The sequence below is a fragment of the Macaca mulatta genome, chromosome 3 (assembly GCF_049350105.2).
Source record: "Macaca mulatta isolate MMU2019108-1 chromosome 3, T2T-MMU8v2.0, whole genome shotgun sequence".
NCBI lineage: Eukaryota > Metazoa > Chordata > Mammalia > Primates > Cercopithecidae > Macaca > Macaca mulatta.
In genome coordinates this window covers 2,646,714-2,671,564 of record NC_133408.1, presented here as the reverse complement: position 1 = coordinate 2,671,564, position 24,851 = coordinate 2,646,714, and the positions used below count along the sequence as shown (strand labels likewise).

General features: G+C 52.5%; 1 protein-coding gene across 7 annotated transcripts in view; it reads right to left on the bottom strand.

The window, feature by feature from the left end:
* Positions 1 to 23,236, bottom strand: part of PTTG1IP (PTTG1 interacting protein) — a 28,403-nt gene extending 5,167 nt beyond the window's left edge. For 5 of the 7 annotated variants that reach the window (XR_013414832.1, XR_013414834.1, XR_013414833.1 and 2 more), the window contains exons 1-5: positions 23,058 to 23,236; positions 13,700 to 13,752; positions 8,496 to 8,604; positions 2,084 to 2,255; positions 1,104 to 1,150 (exon numbers count right to left, since the gene is read on the bottom strand). Coding sequence is in view for 3 of the 7 variants with exons in the window: in XM_015132739.3 (XP_014988225.2) it covers positions 1,104 to 1,150; positions 2,084 to 2,255; positions 8,496 to 8,604; positions 13,700 to 13,752; positions 23,058 to 23,172 (496 nt within the window). In the remaining 4 variants the exon portion in view is untranslated. Of the gene's footprint in view, positions 1 to 340; positions 1,023 to 1,064; positions 1,151 to 2,083; positions 2,256 to 8,495; positions 8,605 to 13,699; positions 13,753 to 23,057 lie in introns of those variants that run through there. The other 2 variants (XM_077995685.1, XM_015132740.3) reach the window with 2 other exon arrangements.
* Positions 23,237 to 24,851: the final 1,615 nt, after the last annotated feature.

Sequence of the window (24,851 nt, the reverse complement as noted above, 5' to 3'; positions counted from 1 at the left end):
GACGCTAGACTCTTTTCGGACTTTAAAATCAGTACATAATTGGCTGGGCACAGTGGCTCACGCCTGTAATCCCAGCACTTTGGGAGGCCGAGGCGGGCAGATCATGAGGTCAGGAGATTGAGACCATCCTGGCTAACACGGTGAAACCACATCTCTACTAAAAACACAAAAAATTAGTCGGGCGTCTGTAGTCCCAGCTACTTGGGTGGCTGAAGCAGGAGAATGGTGTGAACCCGGGAGGCATAGCTTGCAGTGAGCCGAGATTGCGCCACTGCACTCCAGCCTCGGCAACAGAGCAAGACTCCGACTCAAAAAAAAAAAGAAAAAATCAGTACAGAATCAATGAAGCGCGGCTGGGTGATGGTGTTCAGTGTTCAGCAGTGAACGTCACGTGATTTGGGGGAGCACAGATCATGTAATGCGTATTTCCGATTCACTCCAACTAAATAAAAGGTTTACACTTGGCAAATACATTCCTTCTGGCTCCTTCAAAGCTCCCCTCCAAAATCTCTCCAGACACAACCAAACAAGAACAGAACCCCCAGGCCGGGCGAGAGGGAGCAGGGCCGGTGCTGGGGAGTGCTTGGAAGGAGCGCCTGCCACACTCGGAAGATGGCAACGAGCAACGAGCAACGTGTCCGCGGATGAGGGGCCGCCCTGAAACAAAGACCAGAAAGCCGCAGCACCTCGGCTGCGCAGGTGCGCCCATGGGAAGCCCAACATGACAGCAGAACAGCTGCAGACTTCCGGCCCAGCAGTCTTGTGACTCGATAAGCAAACAGGTGTCTAAGAAACCAGACTTCATGAAGACGACTGGCTGAGATAAAAATATTCCTAGGAATGAGTTCACCACAGCACTGCTGGCGACAACCGCCAGCTGTTCCTCTCTGGAGAGACCTCCTTCTGTTCCAATGGGTGAACCCAGAGCCCAATCTCAGGCCCCACTGGCACTAATGAGGACCGAGACAGCGTGCCATCGCCTCCCAACCAGTCCAATGAGGACCCAGACAGCGTGCCATCGCCTCCCAACCAGTCCAATGAGGACCCAGACAGCGTGCCATCGCCTCCCAACCAGTCAAAAAGGAGGCGTGACCAGTCCTTACCATATTTTTTTCTGATTTCATCATGTCTTGTCTTCATCTCTGCTCTCCTAAAACACAGAGGAACATTATGAGCACCAAGCTACAAGGCACGGCAGAACTGCTAGACACGCCCTTCCGGGTCCTTCAGTGGAGGCTCCAGGTTTCTTCTGGTGGCTTCCCTCCAGTTCCCAGAGTGAAAACAGGATGGGGACAAGCTTGGTCATCAGGCCACATACCCACCAGGACAGGCAAGGTGACAACGAACCCAGTCTTCGAAGGTTGTTCCAATGTATTATTCTATTCTTTTCAATAAAAGCAATTCAAATGCCCAATATCGTGATTTTTAAAAAGCTTTTTTCATATTAAGAAAACACAGTAAAAATCATATCCCAGGTTCTGAATGGTTAGGAAAATGCAGTTGTCAGCTTTTACTTAGTAGCATGTGACTTCAAGGTGACTACATGGAAAATATGTCCCGCCTCCACCCTCACCCGCCACCAACCTGACAGTTGGCCCCTCAGATCCTCTCCCTTGCCAGGTGTGGACGACACCACCTCCTCCCAGGGCTACCCGAGAGCCCCAGCACACACTCAGGAGAGTGCTGTGTCGCCAGGGAAAGGGTGACAGGAGAGCCGACCTGGCCACAGTCAGACGCTGTCCCCTCTGAGCCTCAGCTTGCTCTTGGCAAATGTTGGGCCGGGACGAGCCGCCTTAGCAGCCGTCACACATTGGTGACACCGAGCGCAGACTCAGTCTTATCGCACTGATGGGAGGAGACCAGCGAGGAAGCCCGTAGAAACAAGGTTCGCAGCCACTACTAGATTCCCACCACGGTCTCTCCCTCTCTACCACGACCTAGAAGATCCCCTGGGCACTACACACATTCTTAATTTCTAAAAACTGAGGGAAACTCAGGACGTGTCCACGTGATTTCCATGGCCTGGCAGATCTGAATCCCCTCGAAGTGACTTTCTTCCCAGCAGGCATCACTGCGACCTCACCGTTCCTCCTGCCGTATCCGCCTCTCCTCCCGCTCGCGCATGGCCTTCTCCTCGCTCCTGTCTGGCTTCCGGCTCCTCTTCCTCCTGCAGCAGCAGCAGCAGCAGATGGCAATGCCCAGGAGGAGGGCTCCTCCGACCACCGACATGGTGATGATCAACGCCTCAAAGTTCACTGGAGATTTAAGCACCTGGAGTTAGGGCCGCCCCAGACACATAACCGACCCAGCACCGCAGCCTTCCCTTGTCCCTGGGGAACAACCTCGGAACACAGGAGCTAAGGAGGAAAGCCACCTCGGCCAGGAAGCTGGCTCCTGGGGTGTGGAGAGCCTGTGGCCCTGCCCCCACTCCCCAGGGTCCCGCCCTCTCCGAGTCTCCTTTCAGCCACATGTTCCTATCTGTGACTTACAATTTATTAACAATTTATAATATTAACCACAATGAACTGCAGTGACAGGGTAGTCTGTCTCAGTTGAGTATGAAAAGGTATTTCAAGCCTGAGAAAAGTTAACTAAACCAAAATTCCAAGCTACGTATTCAGACTCTCCTAAGACATTCTAAACTCATAGAAATGGAGGTTAGAAATGGAGGTTAAGCCCGATGCAGCTTTTTTTTTTTTTTTTTTTTTTTTTTGAGACAGAGTCTTGCTCTGTCGCCCAGGCTGGGGTGCAGTGGCCAGATCTCAGCTCACTGCAAGCTCCGCCTCCCGGGTTTAGACCATTCTCCTGCCTCAGCCTCCCGAGTAGCTGGGACTACAGGCGCCCGCCACCTCGCCCGGCTAATTTTTTGTATTTTTTAGTAGAGACGGGGTTTCACCGTGTTAGCCAGGATGGTCTCGATCTCCTGACCTCGTGATCCGCCCGTCTTGGCCTCCCAAAGTGCTGGGATTACAGGCTTGAGCCACCGCGCCCGGCCTGCAGCTTTGTTTTTTGTTTAAACCACAGTCAAGAATATTACAATGGTTTACAAGAGAAATATTGTAAATTTTTATTTACAATAAATTTATGTAAAGGGCACATGCTGGCAGCCAGTTTCGTAAGGAATGACCGTGGAGGAGCGGATGAGGCCACGGAACAAGACGGGATCATCTTCAAATCGAATATTTTGGGGACCTTGGGGTTGAAGAACGGCTGACTAATCAGTCCCAAACCCTATTATGATTTCCTTAACCAGCCTTCCGAGACACATGCACATTTAAAACAGATTTTACTATTCTTTTAAACTTATTTTAAAGATCTATATATTAAAATCAGCCAAGATTTTTCCATTCAGTTCAAACCAGAGTCAATTAAAAAATACTGTAACACTACTTTTGCAAACATGTTTTCTTTTTTTTTTTTTTTTTTTTTTTGAGACGGAGTCTCACGCTGTTGCCCAGGCTGGAGTGCAGTGGCGCGATCTCAGCTCACTGCAAGCTCCGCCTCCTGGGTTCATGCCATTCTCCTGCCTCAGCCTCCTGAGTAGCTGGGACTACAGGCGCCCGCCACCACACCCGGCTAGGTTTTTGTGTTTTTTAGTAGAGACGGGGTTTCACCGTGTTAGCCAGGATGGTCTCGAACTCCTGACCTCGTGATCCGCCCGTCTCGGCCTCCCAAAGTGCTGGGATTACAGGCTTGAGCCACCGCGCCCGGCCCCGCAAACATGTTTTCAATCATGCAGTTCAAACAGCCTTCTTGGCTGGACACAGTGGCTCACACCTATAATCCCAGCACTTTGGGAGGCCAAAACGGGAGGACGGCTTGAGTCCAGGAGTTCAACACCCGCCTGGCCAACAAAGTGAGACCCACCCCTGCCCATCTCTACAAAAATTTTTTAAAAACTAGCTGGGTGTGGTGCATGCACCTCTGGTCCCAGCGACACGGGAGGCTGAGGTGGGAGGATCGCTTGAGCTCGGGAGGTTGAGGCTGCAGTGAGCCATGCCTGCACTATTGCACTCCAGCTTGGGGAACATGGCAAGACACCATCTCGAAAAAAACCAAAAACACCCACCCAGCCTCCTGAAGATGGCTTTATAAGCAAACTCCCCTGGGCAGTAGATTACCGCATGATTCACTGTTTTTAACTACAGTTAATAGCTGTGCCACCACCACAGGTGACAACCTCTGACCTCCAGGAGCTGGGAGTGAACACTTGCTGCACGCCTGGGCCCTGGCAAGGAGGCTGACAGCGAGGCCTCTGGGGCTCCCTCAGCCTCACCCCCCTGCTGCCCTGGACCCTGAGATCCACTTCTAGTGGGTTACTCGTTCAACAGAATTCATTTCTTAGTTTATTAAAATAGTTTGAAAATCAGGAATAGGAGGTTACATCTGATCAAATGCCTTTTGAACTTTTAATCCTGTGTTTTTTCCTCCTCTGACCTGCTCTGGAAGTATAGAATTGCAAAAATTCTAGTAATAGGGAGAACTACAGAGGAGAGCTTCATTGGCAGAAGATGTCATTTTTTGACTGGAGAACTCCAGAAAAATCAACTAAAAAACCCAATGAGACCAACAAGATGGCTGGCCCTAAAACACATCTACCCCTCAGACAGCTTTTCTGATTAGCAGCTAAAACTAGTTAAAAAACAAACAGAAATCCTGTCACAATGGGAAACACACTTTGGGCTCCTTTTTGCTGATTCTACGGGGTAAAACCCATGAACTTGAGCTTGAACCAAAGGATGCAGGAGAGGCCTGGCAAAGAGAGGCATCCTGCCTTGGGACCAACGGCCAATGCTGTAGACATCTCATTTTCCTCCAAGTGAGCATGTTTTTCAGGTCATTACAACTAAAGTTCCAAAATAATTTTGCCTAGAACTGGATAAAAATGGTTCTAAGGTTATTTGTAAGAATAAACAACGACCTGTGGTGCAACACCTAAAACTGGTTATCATGTGCGCCATGGCATCTGGTGAAACCAGGAGGGCCCTGAAGGCCCAGTCACAACTTCTCCTCCCCACTCTGCTCCCGTGGACAAGGCTGGACAAGGTCTCAGCTCAGACAGCCTCTTCCTCCTTTTGGCAGGGCCAGGCACACTTCCTGTTTCTCCTGGAGGAGCGGGTGTCAGTTCCCTCTCAGCCTCAGAATTAACCAAACAAGGTCATCGCACCCCACCCTCCTGTCACAACACGGCTGCCTCCTCGAGCCCTGTTCCCCTGCCTGACCCTGCGTGGCGTGCAGTGCCCTCTCCCCGCTGTGGCTGTGACTAGTCACCTGCTGTCGCTCTTGTGTACAGGGCTGGACACTGTGTGTCCATCCACTTCTGCAGCCTAATGTGGGAATTTCATTTCACAAGAGAATTGTCAGAAACGCCCACCACTTGTAAAGGTGCTCAGCATGACCGGCCAGTCACTGCAGAAATGCAGATGAGAAGCACAAGACACCATGACATATCCACTAGATGGACTAAACTTAGGGTGACTGGTGACCCTAAACATTGGGAGGGATGTGGAGCAACCAAGTCCCACATTGCTTGGGGGAGGCCAAACTGGTACAGCCACTCCAAAAATGTTTGGCAGATGCACTAAGGCTAAACACAGATATGCGCTGTGACACAGCAACTCCACTCCTACGCGCCTCCAGAAGTGAGCACCTGTGCCGGCGCCAACACAAGACGGCTCACAGCAGCACCAGAGGGACCCAGACGTCCCCGGGCGGCAGCGCCAGAAGGACCCAGACGTCCCCGGGCGGCAGCACGAGACGGACCCAGACGTCCCCGGGTGGCAGCGCCAGGGGGACCCAGACGTCCCCAGGCGGCAGCGTGGCTAAACAGCTATAGAACACTGCACGAGACAGACAACTGGTGCAGGCAACTGACATGAATCTTGGGCACACGCTGAATAAAACGTCCAATAAAGCACAGGATTTCCTCCACATAAAGGCTGGAACCAGCGACACTAATGTGTGGTGACGGGAAGTCCAGTCAGTGGCTCCCGTGGGGGTCCTGACAGGAACTGGGCCTTCTGAGAGTCCTGGAAGTTCTACCTACTTTGCTGTGAGTGGTGATCACCTGTATACGTATGCAAAAATGCACTGAATATATGTACGCACACGTGTGTGCACTGTGTAGGCTATAAACCACAGTCCATGCAGAGGGAGACTTCAGATGTGTGCACTTCATCAGAAGCTATGTGCCACTAAAAACACCTCCAGAACAGGTGCTCCAAAGGGCAAGGCTCCCCAGGTCCAGGAGCTGTCTCTACAGAGTGGTCATTAAGGGAAGTTCCATGGAAGGGACGAGGCAAGGTGGAGGCAGGCATGACCAGGCCCTGGGCAGACAAGACAGGAACACACAAGACATGATGAGCACATGAATGTTCACACACACACACGCATCACACACATCACACATGAATGTGCACACACACCACCACCTCCCCTGCCAGACATCCCACACTACAACCACCACCACCACGCAAACTTCTGAATTCTCTAGGGCCTCAACGCTGGCAACAAGTTGTTTCAGGTGGAGCCTGAGAGATTTTGAAATGGAAATCAATTAGAAGAGCGATAAGACATAAGTTGCAGAGGGACCCAAGATGCAAATAAACAAAAGGAATCATCCAAACACCTTAAGAAAACACTGCTCCTTTACAAAGCTTGGGAACCCTACGTATTACCCCAAAACCTGAAGCCTAAAAGATGAATAAATTCAACTACATAATAATGAGTTCCAGGTAACAAAACACACCACAAACTGATTTAAAAGGCAAACTGGCCGGGCGCGGTGGGTCAAGCCTGTAATCCCAGCACTTTGGGAGGCCGAGGAGAGCAGATCACGAGGTTAGGAGATCGAGACCTTCCTGGCTAACACAGTGAAACCCCGTCTCTACTAAAAAATACAAGAAATTAGCCGGGCCTGGTGGTGGGCGCCTGTGGTCCCAGCTACTCGGAGGCTGAGGCAGGAGAATGGCGTGAACCCAGGAGGCGGAGCTTACAGTGAGCCGAGATAGTGCCATTGCACTCCAGTCTGGGCGACACAGCCAGACTGTCTCAAAAAAAAAAAAAAAAAGGCAAAAAGGCAAACTAGGAAACAATCTGAATCTTTTTTTTTTTTTTTTGAGACGGAGTCTCGCTCTGTCGCCCAGGCTGGAGTGCAGTGGCGCGATCTCGGCTCACTGCAAGCTCCGCCTCCCGGGTTCCCGCCATTCTCCTGCCTCAGCCTCCTGAGTAGCTGGGACTACAGGCGCCCGCCACCGCGCCCGGCTAATTTTTTTTTTGTATTTTTAGTAGAGACGGGGTTTCACTGTGGTCTCGAATATCTGACCTTGTGATCCGCCCGCCTCGGCCTCCCAAAGTGCTGGGATTACAGGCTTGAGCCACCGCGCCCGGCCAACAATCTGAATCTTACAAGAGCTGATATCCCTAATTAAAAAATGCCCGCAAAATCAAATATACAAAGATACGCACACAAGAAAAGAGGGCTGTGTCCACACTAAGCAGGGATTCTCAATCTGGGAAAACTGGAGATTCTAGGGGAATTCATAGATGAGTTTCGGGGTGACACATGAACAAAACATACTGAGCAGAGAAGTCAGACACACTGCCTTCCAACTCGCCCTTCTCCCACACCTTCTGTAACGTGGTGAGATAGAGCTCAGTGCTGGGGTTGACCTGGAAGGAGGTCCTCCAGGTTCCCTAGGGAGCCCCAGGGCTGCTTTCCCGGTCACCAGATCACCCCTGGCTTCCCAGCCTCTCCCTGGGAGTCACAGAGCTATTGGCATCACATTTTCTAGCAACTTCTGCTAACTGGGCACATAATACCATTTTCTTTTTTTGAGACGGAGTCTTGCTCTGTCGCCAGGCTGGAATGCAGTGGCACAATCTCGGATCACTGCAACCTCCGCCTCCTGGGTTCAAGCAATTCTCCTGTCTCAGCCTCCCAAGTAGCTGGGATTACAAGTGCGCACCACCATGCCCAGCTAATTTTTGTATTTTTTTTTTTTTTTTTTTTTTTTGAGACGGAGTCTCGCTCTGTCGCCCAGGCTGGAGTGCTGTGGCCGGATCTCAGCTCACTGCAAGCTCCGCCTCCCGGGTTCCCGCCATTCTCCTGCCTCAGCCTCCCGAGTAGCTGGGACTACAGGCGCCGCCACCTCGCCCGGCTAGTTTTTTGTATTTTTTTTTTAGTAGAGACGGGGTTTCACCGTGTTAGCCAGGATGGTCTTGATCTCCTGACCTCGTGATCCACCCGTCTCGGTCTCCCAAAGTGCTGGGATTACAGGCTTGAGCCACCGTGCCCGGCCTAATTTTTGTATTTTTAATAGAGACTGGGCTTCATCATGTTGGCCAGGATGGTCTCAATGTCCTGACCTCATGATCCACCCGCCTCCGTCTCCCGAAGTGCTAGGATTACAGATGTGGGCCACCGCACCCAGCCCATACTACTATTTTCAAAGAAGCATCGATTTTGCAAGAAGCAAATGAAAACAATGACTTACCCCAACAAACTCCCCAGCGTGCAGAGCTCAATTTACAAAGGGAGGCAGGTGGCAAGATGTTTGTAACTGGGTAGTCCAGACAAGCCTTGTTAGTGTTGCACCAAAGACACTGAAAGAGACCAACATTAAATAAGCGTTAGAAACACAACAGAAAAAACAAAGAAAGAACCGTCCTGGCTCTGCCCACAGCCCAGCAGTGCATCTACTCTGTGGACGGCTGCTGTAAAGGCTCAGCCTTCCCCCTCCCACCGTGTCTCTGCCTTCACCCTCACCGCCCTTCAGTCCACACCCAGCACAGCAGCCAGCAGCCCTGTCAGCTCTCCACGGACTCATCAAGGCCCGCATCACTCACACCTCTTCCACAACTCACCCTACTGAGGCGACGGGGCCTCTGTGCTGCCAACCCCACCTCCTGCTCGCAGCCTCAGCTCAGCCTGCCTGTTCTGCCTGGAGTACTCTCCCCACATCTGTGTAGCTCCCCACTGACTGGATGAGCCCTGCCCTGACCAACCGACTGGACACAACCACCTGCTTCCACCCCCTCCTCACCTCCTGTGGGGTGTGCTTCTGTAGACCTCTCCTCCCCGCACGCTGGGCACCCGTGCACATCACTGGCTGAAGCATCCCAAGAACGCAGGACATAGCCTGGCCCATCACAGGCACTCACTGAGTCTGTGATGAATGGACTTTGGTGAGCATGGTCACCATTTGTAGAAAGGACCATGCTTCCTACCTCTGACCTTCACAAACGCACTAAGTTGCACAACTTGAAAGATGATGCAACTAAGGCTCAGCCTGCCCTAAACCGAGAGCTGGAGAGAAACTCATGGATGCTCGTCTGAGCCCCTCGAACATCAGGTATGAGGCCGCAGTGGTGTGGAGACAACACCACCATACCCGTATGTGTGTGTAAGAGCACAGAGCTGGGCCTAGCACATGCCACGGTGGTACACAATGAGGCCCACAAGCACTCTGTGAGCCAGGCACCGAGCGTGACAGGAAACAGCCTAGCACGCAGGCAGGTGGCACAGGAAGGGGTAAAAGAACTGCCATTCAGGCCGGGCGCGGTGCTCACGCCTGTAATCCCAGCACTTCGGGAGGCCGGGTGGCGGATCACCTGAGTGGGAAGTTCAAGATCAGCCTGACCAATATGGAGAAACCCTGTCCCCACTAAAAACACAAAATAAGCCACATGTGGTGGTGCATGCCCATAATCCCAGCTACTCCTGAGGCTGAGGCAGGTGAATCGCTTGAGCCCGGGAGGTGGAGGTTGCGGTGAGCCGAGATGGCATTGTTGCACTCCAGCCTGAGCAACAAGAGTGAAACTCGTCTCAAAAGGAAAAAAAAAAAGAACTGCCGTTCGGCAGCAGCTAATGTGCCAGCCCAAGACCAGACCCAAGTCCAGACTGCCTGTTACTTCACATCTCCACATTAACAGTGTTGCTGACTTTTTAATAGGATATAGGATAGAAAGCCTTGACATTTTTGGCCCAGGTTAGGGTGAAAGTCGTTGTCACAAAAAAATATGACAACATCCCCTGGGCTTTCTTTCCCAGGGCTACTTATACAGTGACCACTTTAGTGTCTTGTTTAAGTTGTTTCCAGTGTAACATAACAAGTAACAGTTAAACCCTGTTTATTTTGGTCATTTGGGAGTATCTTAAATTTCAGGGGTTTTGCTTGCAATTAACGATTTTTGGCTAATCCTCCCTTTTCAAATGGCTCAAGTTGTAAATGTCTGATTTTCCATTTTTCCATGACAGTGGTACCATGAGCCAGAGGAGCTCATTGGGAGGACACGGCATTCTCTTCTCTGGTTGTTGTTGTGTTGCTTTTCTGATCGATTAAGTAATATGCACATAGCAAGCAGCTCAGGCAGTAGTGCAGAGAGACACAGCCCACCACAGCCTCAGCAGCTCAGAGACACAGCTCATCACAGCCTCAGCAGCAGACACACAGTCTACCACAGCCTCAGGAGAGACACACAGCTCATCACAGCCTCAGTAGCACAGACACACAGCCCACCACAGCCTCAGCAGCAGACACACAGTCTACCACAGCCTCAGGAGAGACACACAGCTCATCACAGCCTCAGTAGCACAGACACACAGCCTACCACAGCCTCAGCAGCACAGACACACAGCCCACCACAGCCTCAGCAGCAGAGACACACACAGCCCACCACAGCCTCAGCAGCACAGACACACACAGCCCATCACAGCCTCAGCAGCAGACACACAGCCCACCACAGCCTCAGCAGAGACACACAGCCCACCATAGCCTCAGCAGCAGACACACACAGCCCACCACAGCCTCAGCAGCAGAGACACACACAGCCCACCACAGCCTCAGCAGCAGACACACACAGCCCACCACAGCCTCAGCAGCAGACACACACAGCCCACCACAGCCTCAGCAGCAGACACACACAGCCCACCACAGCCTCAGCAGCAGAGACACACACAGCCCACCACAGCCTCAGCAGCACAGACACACACAGCCCATCACAGCCTCAGCAGCAGACACACAGCCCACCACAGCCTCAGCAGAGACACACAGCCCACCATAGCCTCAGCAGCACAGACACACACAGCCCACCACAGCCTCAGCAGCAGAGACACACACAGCCCACCACAGCCTCAGCAGCAGACACACACAGCCCACCACAGCCTCAGCAGCAGACACACACAGCCCACCACAGCCTCAGCAGCAGACACACACAGCCCACCACAGCCTCAGCAGAAACACACAGCCTACCACGGCCTCAGCAGCACAGACACACACAGCCCACCACAGCCTCAGCAGCAGACACACAGCCCACCACAGCCTCAGCAGCAGAGACACACACAGCCCACCACAGCCTCAGCAGCACAGACACACACAGCCCATCACAGCCTCAGCAGCACACACACAGCCCACCACAGCCTCAGCAGCAGACACACAGCCCACCACAGCCTCAGCAGCACAGACACACACAGCCCATCACAGCCTCAGCAGCACAGACACACATAGCCCACCACAGCCTCAGCAGAGACACACAGCCCACCACAACCTCAGCAGCAGAGACACACACAGCCCACCACAGCCTCAGCAGCAGACACACAGCCCACTACAGCCTCAGCAGCACAGACACACACAGCCCACCACAGCCTCAGCAGCACAGACACACACAGCCCACCACAGCCTCAGCAGCAGACACACAGCCCACCACAGCCTCAGCAGCATGGATAGAGCCCACCACAGCCTCTGTTGCAACATGCAGGGTCCTCTTGAGGCCTCCCAGGCACAGACACCTCCTTCCAGAAACCTCCTGTGTGCCCAAGACCACGCCCACGCAGGCCTGGAGCTGGCTGCAAGGCAAGCGGCCCCCTTCACTGCCCTGTCTGGGTCAGAACTGGAGTCAGGCCTTCAGCCCTTCTGGACTGGCCCCACCCACGATGACCTGGGCAAGTCCCTCGGTCCCGCCTCATCCACGAGACGGCTGCCATCACCACACCCTGCCCGGGGTGGTGAGGGTTACACAGGGCACCACGGCAAAAACACGCTCTAGGCTACAAAGCCACATACGATAGTCAGCTGTGTTTAAGGCTGAAATGACTTCCAGTGGAAAAACCCAGAGACTAAAAAGAAGCACCATCTAGAAAATGCACCAGGACCAGGGCATTGGAGCAAGTTCAACACCACCAATGTCAAGATCTGAAACTACAGAAACAGCGTCTGTCAATTTTTTTTTTTTTTTTTTGAGACGGAGTCTTGCTCTGTTGCCCAGGCTGGAGTGCAGTGGCGCGATCTCAGCTCACTGCAAGCTCCGCCTCCCGGGTTCACACCATTCTCCTGCCTCAGCCTCCCGAGTAGCTGGGACTACAGGCGCCCGCCACCGCGCCCGGCTAATTTTTTGTATTTTTAGTAGAGACGTAGTTTCACCGTGTTAGCCAGGATGGTCTCGATCTCCTGACCTTGTGATCCGCCTGCCTCGGCCTCCCAAAGTGCCGGGATTACAGGTGAGTCACCATGCCCAGCCCATCTTTCAATTTTTAATCAGCAAATGCAAGTATCCAGTTAAGTCCCACAAACTGACAAGATGTGTCTCAAACCTACGCCACTGTCTCGTGCAGGAAGAACTGTTTTTTGAGAATATGGCTCACGCCACATCTTTCCCAGCCTCCTCATGTCCTCAAACCTCACTGTCGGGAAAAGGAAGCCTCACCCTGCAGTTCTCAACGCTTGCTAAACCCCTGACTGGAAGGGGCAGGGGGTGGCCTCTCAGGAATCCTAAGAAAAAGGCCTCACAGGATGCTGTTTTCTGCCTAACCACTTCCACTCGCCGCAGGCCTTCCCTCAGGTTTCCCACGCTGACTTCATGGTGCTGCGAGGAGACGTGGGTGCTGCTGAACCAAGGGCTGCGCAGTAAGGCAAGCCTAAGAGGTGCCAGCCAGGCTGGCCTGAGAGCAGGTCACCACGCAGAGAAAGCCAAAGGCCCTGTTCACACGTCTTTAACAAGACCTGCACTGTGACGCTGCTTCCCCACCATGCGTGCTCCTTCTCCCAGGCGGACATCTGCATCAGACTCCATTGGGAAGGTACCCCAGGGAGTCTTGGGCCCCACCCCACGCCGTGGAGGCTCAGGGAACTTTGCTCTAGACCGCTAGCCTCTTGTTGAAGGGCACACAGTATTTAAAAGACCCAGGGACAAAATCCAAACCTGAGCCCCAGATCACGACCAGAGAGTGCTATGGACAGCCTGGCGCACCTGCCCAGAGGGCTGGTGCCTTTCTCTCCTTGCTCTGCCCCTTCCAATCCTGTGTGAGGAGCTCAGAAAGCAGTCTCTGCTGCAGCCCCTGATAGCCTGGGAAACACGGGCTCCCAGCCTTAGGGTGCAGCTTTACGGACAGCCCAATTTCTCGCTAGGGGCCTCGTGAGGAAGGCTGACCGCAGTGCTGAGCACGCAGTGTGGCCCCGTATGCACAGGAGTGAAATCACGGACACTGGCCATGCTCAGACAGTAACTGCAGTTTTCAGGAGAAGGTTTGATATGCCTGAAAGGGCTGAAGTAACATTTAGTAACTATTCAAAAAACCATCCCCCCAAATCCCAAACAACAGAGCCCTCCACACATCCCGGCAGCTCCCTGGACCTAGAGAAAGCCCGTGTGGCCTTTGGACGGTTTGGACGGCACTCTAGTTTCTAGTCCGCGTGCTACTTACGGAGACGTTCTTCAGGCACTCTTCACAGGTTTTGTTTGTGTTCTGAGAACAAGCTGCAGGAAACAGGCAAGAGACAAGTCAGTCACTGAGAATCAGGCAGTGTAAATATTTGTCCAGAAGGGCAGGGTGGGCACCAGTGAGGGGCGTAGCACCAAGAACCTCTGATCTGGAATTAGCAAAGGTCCTCTTCCTGAGCCCTGCTGGTAACAAGCCTTCTTCAAGGCATCTGGAACGAGTGTTCAGGAATCCCGCGGCAGGCAGGGCACCAAGAGCATAAACACGCAGCTCCTGTCCGCGAGGGCTCTTCGGGAGAGAAGAGTCCCAACACAGAGGGCGGTGTTTCAGATCCCTCTGCGAGAGGAGGTGCGCCCTGCGGTTGTGTAATCACTAGCCACGAACCCGCTGGGACCTTCCGCTCATCAGCACATACTCTTTTGGTAACCCAAGAGCCTCCATCCAAGGCCACAGCAATGCCAGCAACACTGCCAAGCAGCACACTTGTGTCTTCGGACTCACCTACAGATCTCATGTGACAAAGCAAGGTCTCAGTCCCCTGACAGCCTCACCCCAGACTGGGCTAAGCTCCCTGTACCGAGGGAGAGGCCCGGTGCGCCAGCCTGCTCCAATCATGCAGAACACCCTGGGATTCTGCCCGCTACTCACAGCACTGCTCCTAAGGAAGGGGTCCAACTCCACGCAGCCAACAGCTCTGGAACTCAAGCCAATCAGAAGCAAGAGCGATGGCATGAATAACTTCCAACACGCAACCAAGCTGACTGCCTACTCCCCCAATCCCGTCTCTCACACACACACACATGCTGACTGCCTACTCCCCCAATCCCGTCACACACACACACACACACACACACACACACACACACACACGATGATTGCCTACTCCCCCAATCCCGTCACACACACACACACACACACACACACACACACACGATGATTGCCTACTCCCCCAATCCCGTCACACACACACGATGATTGCCTACTCCCCCAATCCCGTCACACACACACACACACACACACACACACACGCTGACTGCCTACTCCCCCAATCCCGTCTCACACACACACACACACGATGATTGCCTACTCCCCCAATCCCGTAACACACACATACACACACACACGCTGACTGCCTACCCCCCCAATTCCGTAACACACACATACACGTGCTGACTGCCTAACTCCCCCAATCCCGTCACACACACACACACACACACACACTGACTGCCTACTCCCCCAATCCCATAACACACACACACACACACACACAGACTGCCTACCCCCCCAATTCCGTAACACACACACACACACACGTGCTGACTGCCTAACTCCTCCAATCCCATCACACACACACACACACACACACGCTGACTGCCTACTCCCCCAATCCTGTCACACACACACACACACACACACACACACACAGCTGACTGCCCACTCCAATCCTGTAACACACACACATACACACACAAAGCTGACTGCCTAATCCCCCAATCCCATCACACACACACACACACACACACACACACAAAGCTGACTGCCTACTCCCCCAATCCCGTAACACACACACACACACACACACAAGCTGACTGCCCACTCCTACAATCCTGTAACACACACACACACACAAAGCTGACTGCCTACTCCCCCAATCCCATAACACACACACACACACTGTGTACGCTGAAAAGAGCTCTGTGCTCACCACCAGTCACTAGAGAAATGCAAATTAAAACTCCAACAAGAGATGACTACACACCCACCAGAATGGCTAAAATTAAAGAGACTGACAATAGCAAATGTTGGCAAGGATGCACAGCAACAGAACTCTCACACAGTGTTGGAAGTGTAAATGGCTCAATAATTTGCAAAGAAGGTCTGGCAGCTGCTCCTAAACAAACATGCGACCACCTATGACTCAGCAATCCCACTCTTAGTATTTCATCCAGAAGAGAGGGAGCCCGCATCCACAGACGGACCTGCGCAGGAACGCCCCGTGACAGCCCCAAGTGAACACAGCCCAGATGTCACTCTGTAGGAGGGTGGACAGACAGACTGGAACACTCACACAATACCAGCAGGGCATCAAGAATAGCAAACATGCGGCTCCCGGATGAAGGGATCTTTGGAAAAGGCATTCCAAACACAAAAGGCTGATTTCTGTGTCTCTCCTTTAGAGGTGAGCTATGTGGCTGTGCAATCACTAACACTGTTCAGCGATGAAAAGAAATGAACTGGTCTGTGTAAAACACGGATGAGTCTGAAGCACATCATGTGAGTGAAAGACGCCTTCCGCAAAAGACCCTATCGTGTAATTTTGTGGCCATGTTGCTCTAGAAAAGGTGAGACTCACCTATGGAGGGAGGGGGGCAATGGCTGCCTGGGGGCAGCCATGTATGGGGGAGGTTGAATCTTCCAGATCGAGGGTCTGTCTCGGTCCCGGCTATATGGGTGTAACTCACTGAACAGCACAATTAAGTTTCCCACATTTCCCTGTATGAAAAATGTATCTCAAAAGAAAAAACAAGACAACTCTGAACTCTGGTCCCTGACAAGCACAGTGAAGGCAGAAGAGCACGCTCACATCTGTGACTGACGCTCACATCTGTGACTGACGCTCACGTCTGTGACTGACGCTCACATCTGTGACTGACGCTCACGTCTGTGACTGACGCTCACATCTGTGACTGACGCTCACGTCTGTGACTGACGATCACATCTGTGACTGACGCTCACGTCTGTGACTGACGCTCACGTTGTGACTGACACATCTGTGACTGACGCTCACGTCTGTGACTGACACTCACGTCTGTGCCTGACACTCAAGTTGTAACTGACACTCATGTCTGTGACTGACACGTTGTGACTGACGCTCACGTCTGTGACTGACGCTGACGTCTGTGCCTGACACTCACGCAGGAGTGGAAGGCTGTGGAGACACCTGGACAAATGCAACACAGCAAAGCGTGGCGACACGCCTGAGGTAGCGGGTACACAAGCGTGCACCACAAAATCCTTCAGCTTTGCTGTACACGTGAAGAGTTTCATGATGAAATGGAGGGAAAAGAGCTTCAGCTTTAACTTACAATTTCACTCATTACGTTTACCAAGAGGGACTAATAACACATCGAGTCCATTGTTGGGATCCTTCTATTTAACAGTGTAGTTATACACTCCACTTTTCTAAATAAATCTCCACTTTATTTGAAATGAAAGCACATTTTGTCACATGTTCTACAGCAATTATCACTAAGTAGTACTTTTTTCAGTCTCTAGGGGTGTGCTAGTCAGTTTATGTAGAAGTTTATTTTAAGCCACTTTAGATACTTGAAACAACAGGTTGTATTCAGCCCCAGGGAGGTAAAGAAAATTGGCAACCAGTGAAAAGCCTTAATTTCTGAAATCACTGCTGAGAGGCAGGGTTACAGGGTACTTTGATAAGAACAGCACTGCTGACATTTCGAAGTCCCCAGTGACTTGGCACTGTGGGAAGAAGGAACGGTGGGCTGATGGTGGGCACAGACCCCCGTGGTGTTGCAATGTGACGGGCACCATGATGAACTCTTGGTTTTAAAATTCAACTCCCAGCTCTGTCCACTGAAAGGACAACACTCAGCAGCAGACGTGTATCCTTGGTGCCCAGCTCTTGGTTTCCAGATGCTGTTCCCCACCAGCAGGAAGCAGAGCTCCTCGGAGAAATGGCTGATTCCAGAAGTGGGGCAGAAAGTGCAGTGCCTGAGAGTGGCATGGACAGGAACGAATGGCTAGAGGATCCAGAAGCCAGTCTGGAGGGAGTCTTTCTGGCCAAATCTGGGCCAATTGAACATCAAAATAAATGATAACAGTCATGAACTCTAACCCCTAGAATCCATACTGACGTGAAATAAAGAGAAGGCCGAGTGGCAAACGCTGAAGAAATGATGAGTTGAGAAGACTCCATTTTACAATCATCACAGCCAACACTAACGCAGGCAAGAATTCCCCGAAGATGCCAAGTCCACTGGGTCTGCCCCCGAAGATGTCAAGTCCACTGGGTCTGCCTGTGGACTGACAAGATAGTCTCAAAGCACCTCCCCACAGGTGAGTCATTACTCAGGGGGAGAAGGTGGCACCTTCCAAGAGATCAGTTATCCCCACCATAACCCAGAACAACACGATGATGGGACAAAGTGACAGCATGTGCCCCCCACGGAGGACACTGAGAGGACAGAATCACTGCGCCATGCTCCTGCCAAAGCGCACCTGAATCGAATAAAAGGAAACACCCGGTAAGACCCACTGAGGGTCCTTCCACAAACTGGCTTTCTGAAAACAAAGAACTATTCTAGATCAGTGGAGATTAAAGAGACACAACGATTAAATGCAACTTGTGGTCCTGGATCTCAGCGGGTAGGAACAGGACATTGTTGGGGTAACTGGTAAAATTTGTACCAGATTGGAGGTTAAATCAGGTATTCAATGATATCATATCAATGTTACATGTCTAGCTTTTGATAATTATATAAATTTTAGTTATGTAAAAGAACAGCCTCCTTCTTAGGAGATAAACTCTGAAGAATGTAGGGATAAAGGTCACAATAGTAACTTACTCCCAAATGGTTTGGTCAAAATAACAACAGGCAATACAATTGTGATTTGTCAATTTACAATACATTTTTAAAATATGAGTAGAGATGGAGTCTTGCTATGTCACCCAGGCTGGTCTTGAACTCCTGGCCTCCAGCAATCCTCCCACCTTGGCCTCCAAAAGTGCTGGGATTACAGGTGTGAGCGACTCTGCCCAGCTGAACCAATTTTTTTTTTTTTCGGAGACGGAGTCTCACTCTGTCGCCCGGGCTGGAGTGCAGTGGTGTAATCTGGGCTCACTGCAAGCTCCGCCTCCTGGGTTCATGCCATTCTCCTGCCTCAGCCTCCGGAGTAGCTGGGACTACAGGCACTTGCCACCACGCCCGGCTAATTTTTTGTATTTTTAGTAGAGATGGGGTTTCACTGTGTTAGCCAGGATGTTCTTGATCTCCTGACCTCGTGATCCACCCGCCTTGGCCTCCCAAAGTGCTGGGATTACAGGCGTAAGCCACCACACCTGGCCTGAACCAATTTTTAAAAATAAAACACAATTTTATTATAAACTTAAAAAATAAAAAGGAGATCTACAGAGAGAGTGCTAAGGCAAACGGAGTCAATGTTGAGAACAGAAGGGCATCCAGGACTTCACTGCACTATTCCTTCAACTTTCTGCACCTCTGAGGTCTTTCTAAACACAACCTGGGCAAGGAGACACAGGGCACGCCCGACACACCCACTGGAGTCCTTCCTGAAAAGTCATCTACCAGGAAGGGTGCGTGTGCTTCCTCTCCTCAGCCCTACAGTGGCTACAAGCGACAGGGATGACGCCGTTCTCGTTCATGCGGATTTTCATTTTTAAAGCTTCTTTCTGATAACTAGGTCTTGTGTGAACTACAAGAACTGAGCTCCAAAACACATACCATCAACTCCATGTACCCCCAGACCTCTGGATTACCGGTCAGTCTGAGTCAGCGGAGAGGCATGAGAGGAAGAGGGAGAGAAAAACCACCCAACATTCCTCCTGCTCCCAGCAGGCCAAGAACAGGGCGGGCTTTCAATAAGGGGGAAAACACCAATGTTTACAGTCCTTATGAAAATAACATCAAAGGCCGGGCGCGGTGGCTCAAGCCTGTAATCCCAGCACTTTGGGAGGCCGAGACGGGTGGATCACGAGGTCAGGAGATCGAGACCATCCTGGCTAACACAGTGAAACCCTGTCTCTACTAAAAAATACAAAAAACTAGCCGGGCGAGGTGGCGGGCGCCTGTAGTCCCAGCTACTCGGGAGGCTGAGGCAGGAGAATGGCAGGAACCCGGGAGGCGGAGCTTGCAGTGAGCTGAGATCCGGCCACTGCACTCCAGCCCGGGCGGCAGAGACTCTGTCTCAAAAAAAAAAAAAAAAAAAAAAAAATAACATCAAAGATGGGAAAAGGTCATTCTACTCTGTCCTTTGAAAACACATCATCTTGCATAGGAAGAAAAGAAAGGCCAGGTGCAGTGGCTCACGCCTGTAATCCCAGAACTTTTGGAGGCCGAGGTGGGTAGATCACCTGAGGTCAGGAGTTCGAGAGTGGCCGGGCCAACATGGCGAAACTCCATCTCTACTAAAAATGCGAAAATCAGCCGGGCGTGATGGCACGTGCCTGTAATCCCAGCTACTTGGGAGGCTGAGGCAGGAGCATCACTTGAACCTGGGAGGCGGAGGTTGCAGTGACCTGACATCATGCCACTGGACTCCAGCCTGGGCAACAGGGCAAGACTCCACCTCAAAAAAAAAAAAAAAAAAAAAAGAAAGGCATGAATCATTTGTTACTGCTTCAGAGATAAGCAGTGTTTATTTCTCTAAGAGATCACCATCTCTTATCACATCACAAGATACAGAAAAACCATGTGCTAGAAAACCAGAGATAAAAACTGCCCTTGTGTTGCTTGAGTCTAACACTGAATGTGACTGCCCTGACTTCTGAGGTCCTATGACTGCAAGGCTTCAACTTACACTCCATTTATCAATTTTTAAAGACCTTTCAGTCTTATTTGTTTTTAAAATTAAAGGAAAAAAAAAAGTTTTCTTCTGTCAGGATACACCAATCCTCCATGACCCATTTGAGTGCTTTCCTGAAGTTTCAGGTGAGTCAATAAACGCACTAAGCACAAAGGAACACATCAGCAAGTGTTAAGTATTTTCTCGTCATGCTCCTGTCACACAGCAGGCCACACGCTGCAGTCTCCAGGCTGCAGTTCTCATCAGAACCAACAGCCAAAGAGGCATGGTGCCCACTCTGCACTGGGACAGAGGCATGAAGACCAACTACATTGTCAATTCCAGGTGAGAAAAGAGGGCAGATATGGAGACAAAAAACGTTCTTGCAAATTCCACTATTTCAAAACAAAGAGTTGAAGATTAATAGTATATATCAACGCTGTGAACCCTGTGTACACTGTAGCACTCTGTGAAGTTAGAAAGCCATGCTTCTCAGAGTGATGGGCCGACTACAGATACCCCTTTCCACATCAGGAGGTCCCACTGTAAGGAGCGGCTGGGTGGCACCTACCACCTCAGGGACCTGCACTGGCCACACTGCTCCAGCCCTCAGACAGTAGTCCGAACTCCTTTTTGGGGTCGTCTTTCCTCCAGATGAAGCTCTTGGATTGAGTCTGACCCCATACATAAATAAAGTGGGGTCCAAAAGCCCTATCCAGGTTTCTTTAACTTCAAGAATCTTGCTCCAAAGATCTTCAATACACCATGGGTTCTTAATGTCTCTCCTCCATCAAAACACATAAAAAGATGCTTAAAAGTGTTGGATTTGGATTGGTATAATGTATTCTTTAAATTCACACAGTGTCCTTGTAAAGAAGACAAAATGTTTTAAACATTAGTATTGTGGTCACATTCCTGTAACTATGACAAGCAGTAAAAAATCTCACACTAAGCAAGTACTCTGTGGGAAGATGCGAGTTCTCCAAGCTATAAATAGGCCCTCTCTCCAAGGACAAGGGGCACGCAGACACCACGGGCGCCTGGGCAGTGAATGCCAACATGACGTGGCACCATTCTTCCTATTTCAAGGGGTCCCCAGTAAGAGAAACAACAGTTCACCCACCGGGACTTGGAGATTACTCTAAGTGGAAGTAACCAAGAGTGGTCTCCTAGAGGAGAAGGAAGTGCTTTTCAGCTGACACACCGAATGGCAGTTCTGGATTAATTCCCAAACTGTCCACTCCACTTGTCCACACCCATCTCTGCACCCTTCAGAAGTGCAGAGTAGAAGGAATCACAGTAGTCAAACAAAAACCTCAGGGTGGCTTTCGTAACACTCCCACTTTAACAATGCAAGCAAACACACCCCCGAGCCACTGATACGAGTTTCAAGTGAATCACACACTCTCCCGGCAAACGCCCATTCCGTTTCTTGAAACGTATTCATTGCACATTTGTGCTTAGAACTCAATGTGGGCCAAAAGTTCCCAGTACAGTACCACTGGCCTCCTTGATTAACAAACTTCAAGGCAGCTGCATTGCTAACGTCACAAACACTAAGTACACATGGAAACAGATAAGAAGAAACACAAATAACCCCGCACTGGAATAAACATTCCATAAGGTCACAAAAAGAAAAAGTGCTCTACTATGCTTAGCAGACCCTGACAGAGCCTGGGCTAACATGAGTTGAGAAAAGTATTAGCCCCTCAAGCTGGGCCCAGGTCAACCCTAATTGTAAGGGTCAGGAAACTGAAGTTAAGGTGGCACTATTCCCCACCACTAGTGGTCCCCTGGAAACTCCAAACACGGAAACCAGCATGACATTCTGAAACAGGTCCAACCATGACACTCTCCAGCTTAGAACCTGCTGGATTTTCCCGCAGCCCACCAGGTCCTGGAGGCCCAGCCCCACAGGAAGCCACTCTCTATAAACACTCCCGGTTTCTGGAACTCTGAGTCTCCTGTCACGCACTTTCCTCCACTAGCACTCCTCCAGCCCCCGCGCCCTCACTGCTTCTTTCTTGGTCAGCCTCCCGGGGACTCAGCTCCTCTAGGACAGAAGCTATGTCTGTCGGTCACCACTGTGGCCGCAGGGCCTGGTGCAGATGGGATAAACGAATGAAGAATGCCACCTGCGGGTCTGGACAGCGTAGACCCGCAATCAGCTTGCTTCAAAATCAGATGCTACAGCCTGGTTTTGGAGAAGCCTTCCTTTCTGAGGCATAAGATAAGTGCGAGCGTTCGCTGCTGTGCATGGAACTGTGGCCCGGAGGGAGCGGCGGCGTGAACGCCGGCGACTGCAGAGACACGCCGGCCGCGGCCCCCATCACCCTCCAGGGGCCTGGGGCCGCCATCCCGACCTGCCCCCGACCAGCTGTGCGACCTCGAGCACGTCGTGAGCTGCCATCCCGGCTCGGGATCGAACCCGAGGAGAGCTGTCTGAGGTCTCAGTGAGGCTAAGAGAGGCCGCAGGTGCCAAGAGTGCCGCCTGCCGAGCGAGGGCCAACCCGCCGCCACGCGCGAGGAGAGGCCGCAGAGACTGGACAAAACAAAAAGACAAAGACAAAGGCGGCTCTTCCCCGGCCCGCGCCCCAGCCGCGACGGCAACTCCCGCGGCCGCCAGACCGGCGTGACCCTCGAGAAGCCGCCGCCTGGGCAGTGCCTGCGACCGTGGGCCTAGGCCGCCCGCCGAGCCCAGCGCCCAGGCCGCGACCCCGACCCGGACCCCGACCCCGACCTGGACCCACCAGCCGCCCCGCCCCCTTCGCGGCCCCGCCCGCCCCGGCGCCCTCACCCGCTCCGAGAGGCTCCTGCGCGGCGGCCACCGGGATGAGCAGCAGGAGTAGCGCGGCGCCACCGAGGGGCAACCTCCAGTACGGCGTCGGCCCGCGGGCCACTCCGGGAGCCATGGTCGGCGGTCGCTCCGTCGGTCAGGGACTCGTTATAACTCCGACTACAGCACAAGCTGTCTCTGCCCGGAAGAGCTGCGGCGCCGGAAGTGGACCTGCGGGGCGGGGCCACGCGACTGCGCAGCCTCAAAAAGCAGCTCGCTCCGCCCCCTCGCCATCCGGCCCGCCTCCCGGCGCGGCTGAGGTTCAGTGCGCCTGCGCGATGGAGGAACGGCGCCCGTTAGTGAGGAGAGCGGCTGAGGCTCAGTGCGCCTCCGTGGCGCGGATGGGCGAGGAGTGACCGAGTGGCCCGCCGCGGCTCCTGCGCCTGCGCGGCGGGGACGGGCGGCCGGCTGAGAGGCCTGGCGGAGCGCGGTGCTTCGGTGGCGGAGGTGACGGCGGCCTCCATCCTAAAGGGCTACGGGCGTCCCGGACGACGGCCCCAGGCCCTGCTCACGCTGCTCTCAAGTGAGACCTGGAGGAGGCGCGGGTGGGCCCTCGTAGTCCGCGCCGGTGCCCGCGCTCCACACCGCGGCTTCCCGCGCTGGGCTCCCGCGGATGTCCGCGTGGGGTGTTTCGGGGATTTATTTATTTTTGTACGTTAACCGCACTGGAAGTGGCCCCAAAATAGGCTGAAACGTGTAGTGCTGAAGCTGCCACCTAAATTCCCGAGAGAGGCGCCGTTTCTCCTCCCTGGCTTCTCGCCGACGCCCTCGCTGCTCGGTTGATGAAAGGACTAAATGGTGACGGACATTTTTAAGGCGACTTAAGAAATGGCAAAAATACATTTAGAGGCGTGAACCTGAACACAGTCTGCCGCTTTAAGCCCCACGAGAGCCGGGGCCGCCCGCTCCCGTGCGCCCGCAGCTCCTTTCTCGGGTCCGGGATTCTCTGGTGCCAGGGACGGAAACCTCCTGCCTTCTTGGTTCATGACCCTTGTAGATGAACTTCCCCTGTTTTCTGCACTGCTTAGACCAGAAGACGGGAAGCCGTGACTGCCGCACCCTCTGACGGGTTAAACGTACCCTTCCCCGAAACAGGCACTGCCCGTCACCCATCAAACGCTGTGACTGCGCCCACCTCGTAGGAAGGACGCCGCGATCCTGCTAAAAGCCCCTCGGCCTCTGCCTGCCCGAGGGCACCCTTCCCCTGCCTGCTTCCGAGGGCGGACTCCATTCCTCTGGAGTTGGTGTTTCCGGGTGGGCCAGCCTCCAACCACCTTTGAATAAACCCCCCTTACATTAGATTCTGACTCTGTGTGATTTTAGGTTGGGATCTGGGCGCCTGCAGATGGGCCCGAAGCCAGCCTCCTGTGATCCGAGCCACTTCTCTGGCACTCGGAGCGCTGGCACCCGCGGAGCGGCCTTGGCTCACCCGACCGCCTGGGAACTGATCGGGGTCTCTGGCAGCCTCCCAGGGCTGAGGTTCAGACTGTTCCGCCTACCCAGGTCCACACCTGATGGGGCTGGAGTTGAAGCTTGGTTTTAACGCAAAGAGTCAGCTGTTGGCAGGTGTGTGGTTACACTGCCCTTCGACGTTAAGGTTTTGTTCGTCTTGCTAAAGTTTGCAACCTTTTTTCTCCTTCAAATTTGGAGAAGGGGAAAACAGTTTCTCTTTGAAAAGAAGAAACGAATCGTGGCTTAAGCAAAATTTGTAATCTTTAAAACTGGCCAGGCTCTGGAGCTGAGTTCAAGTGACAT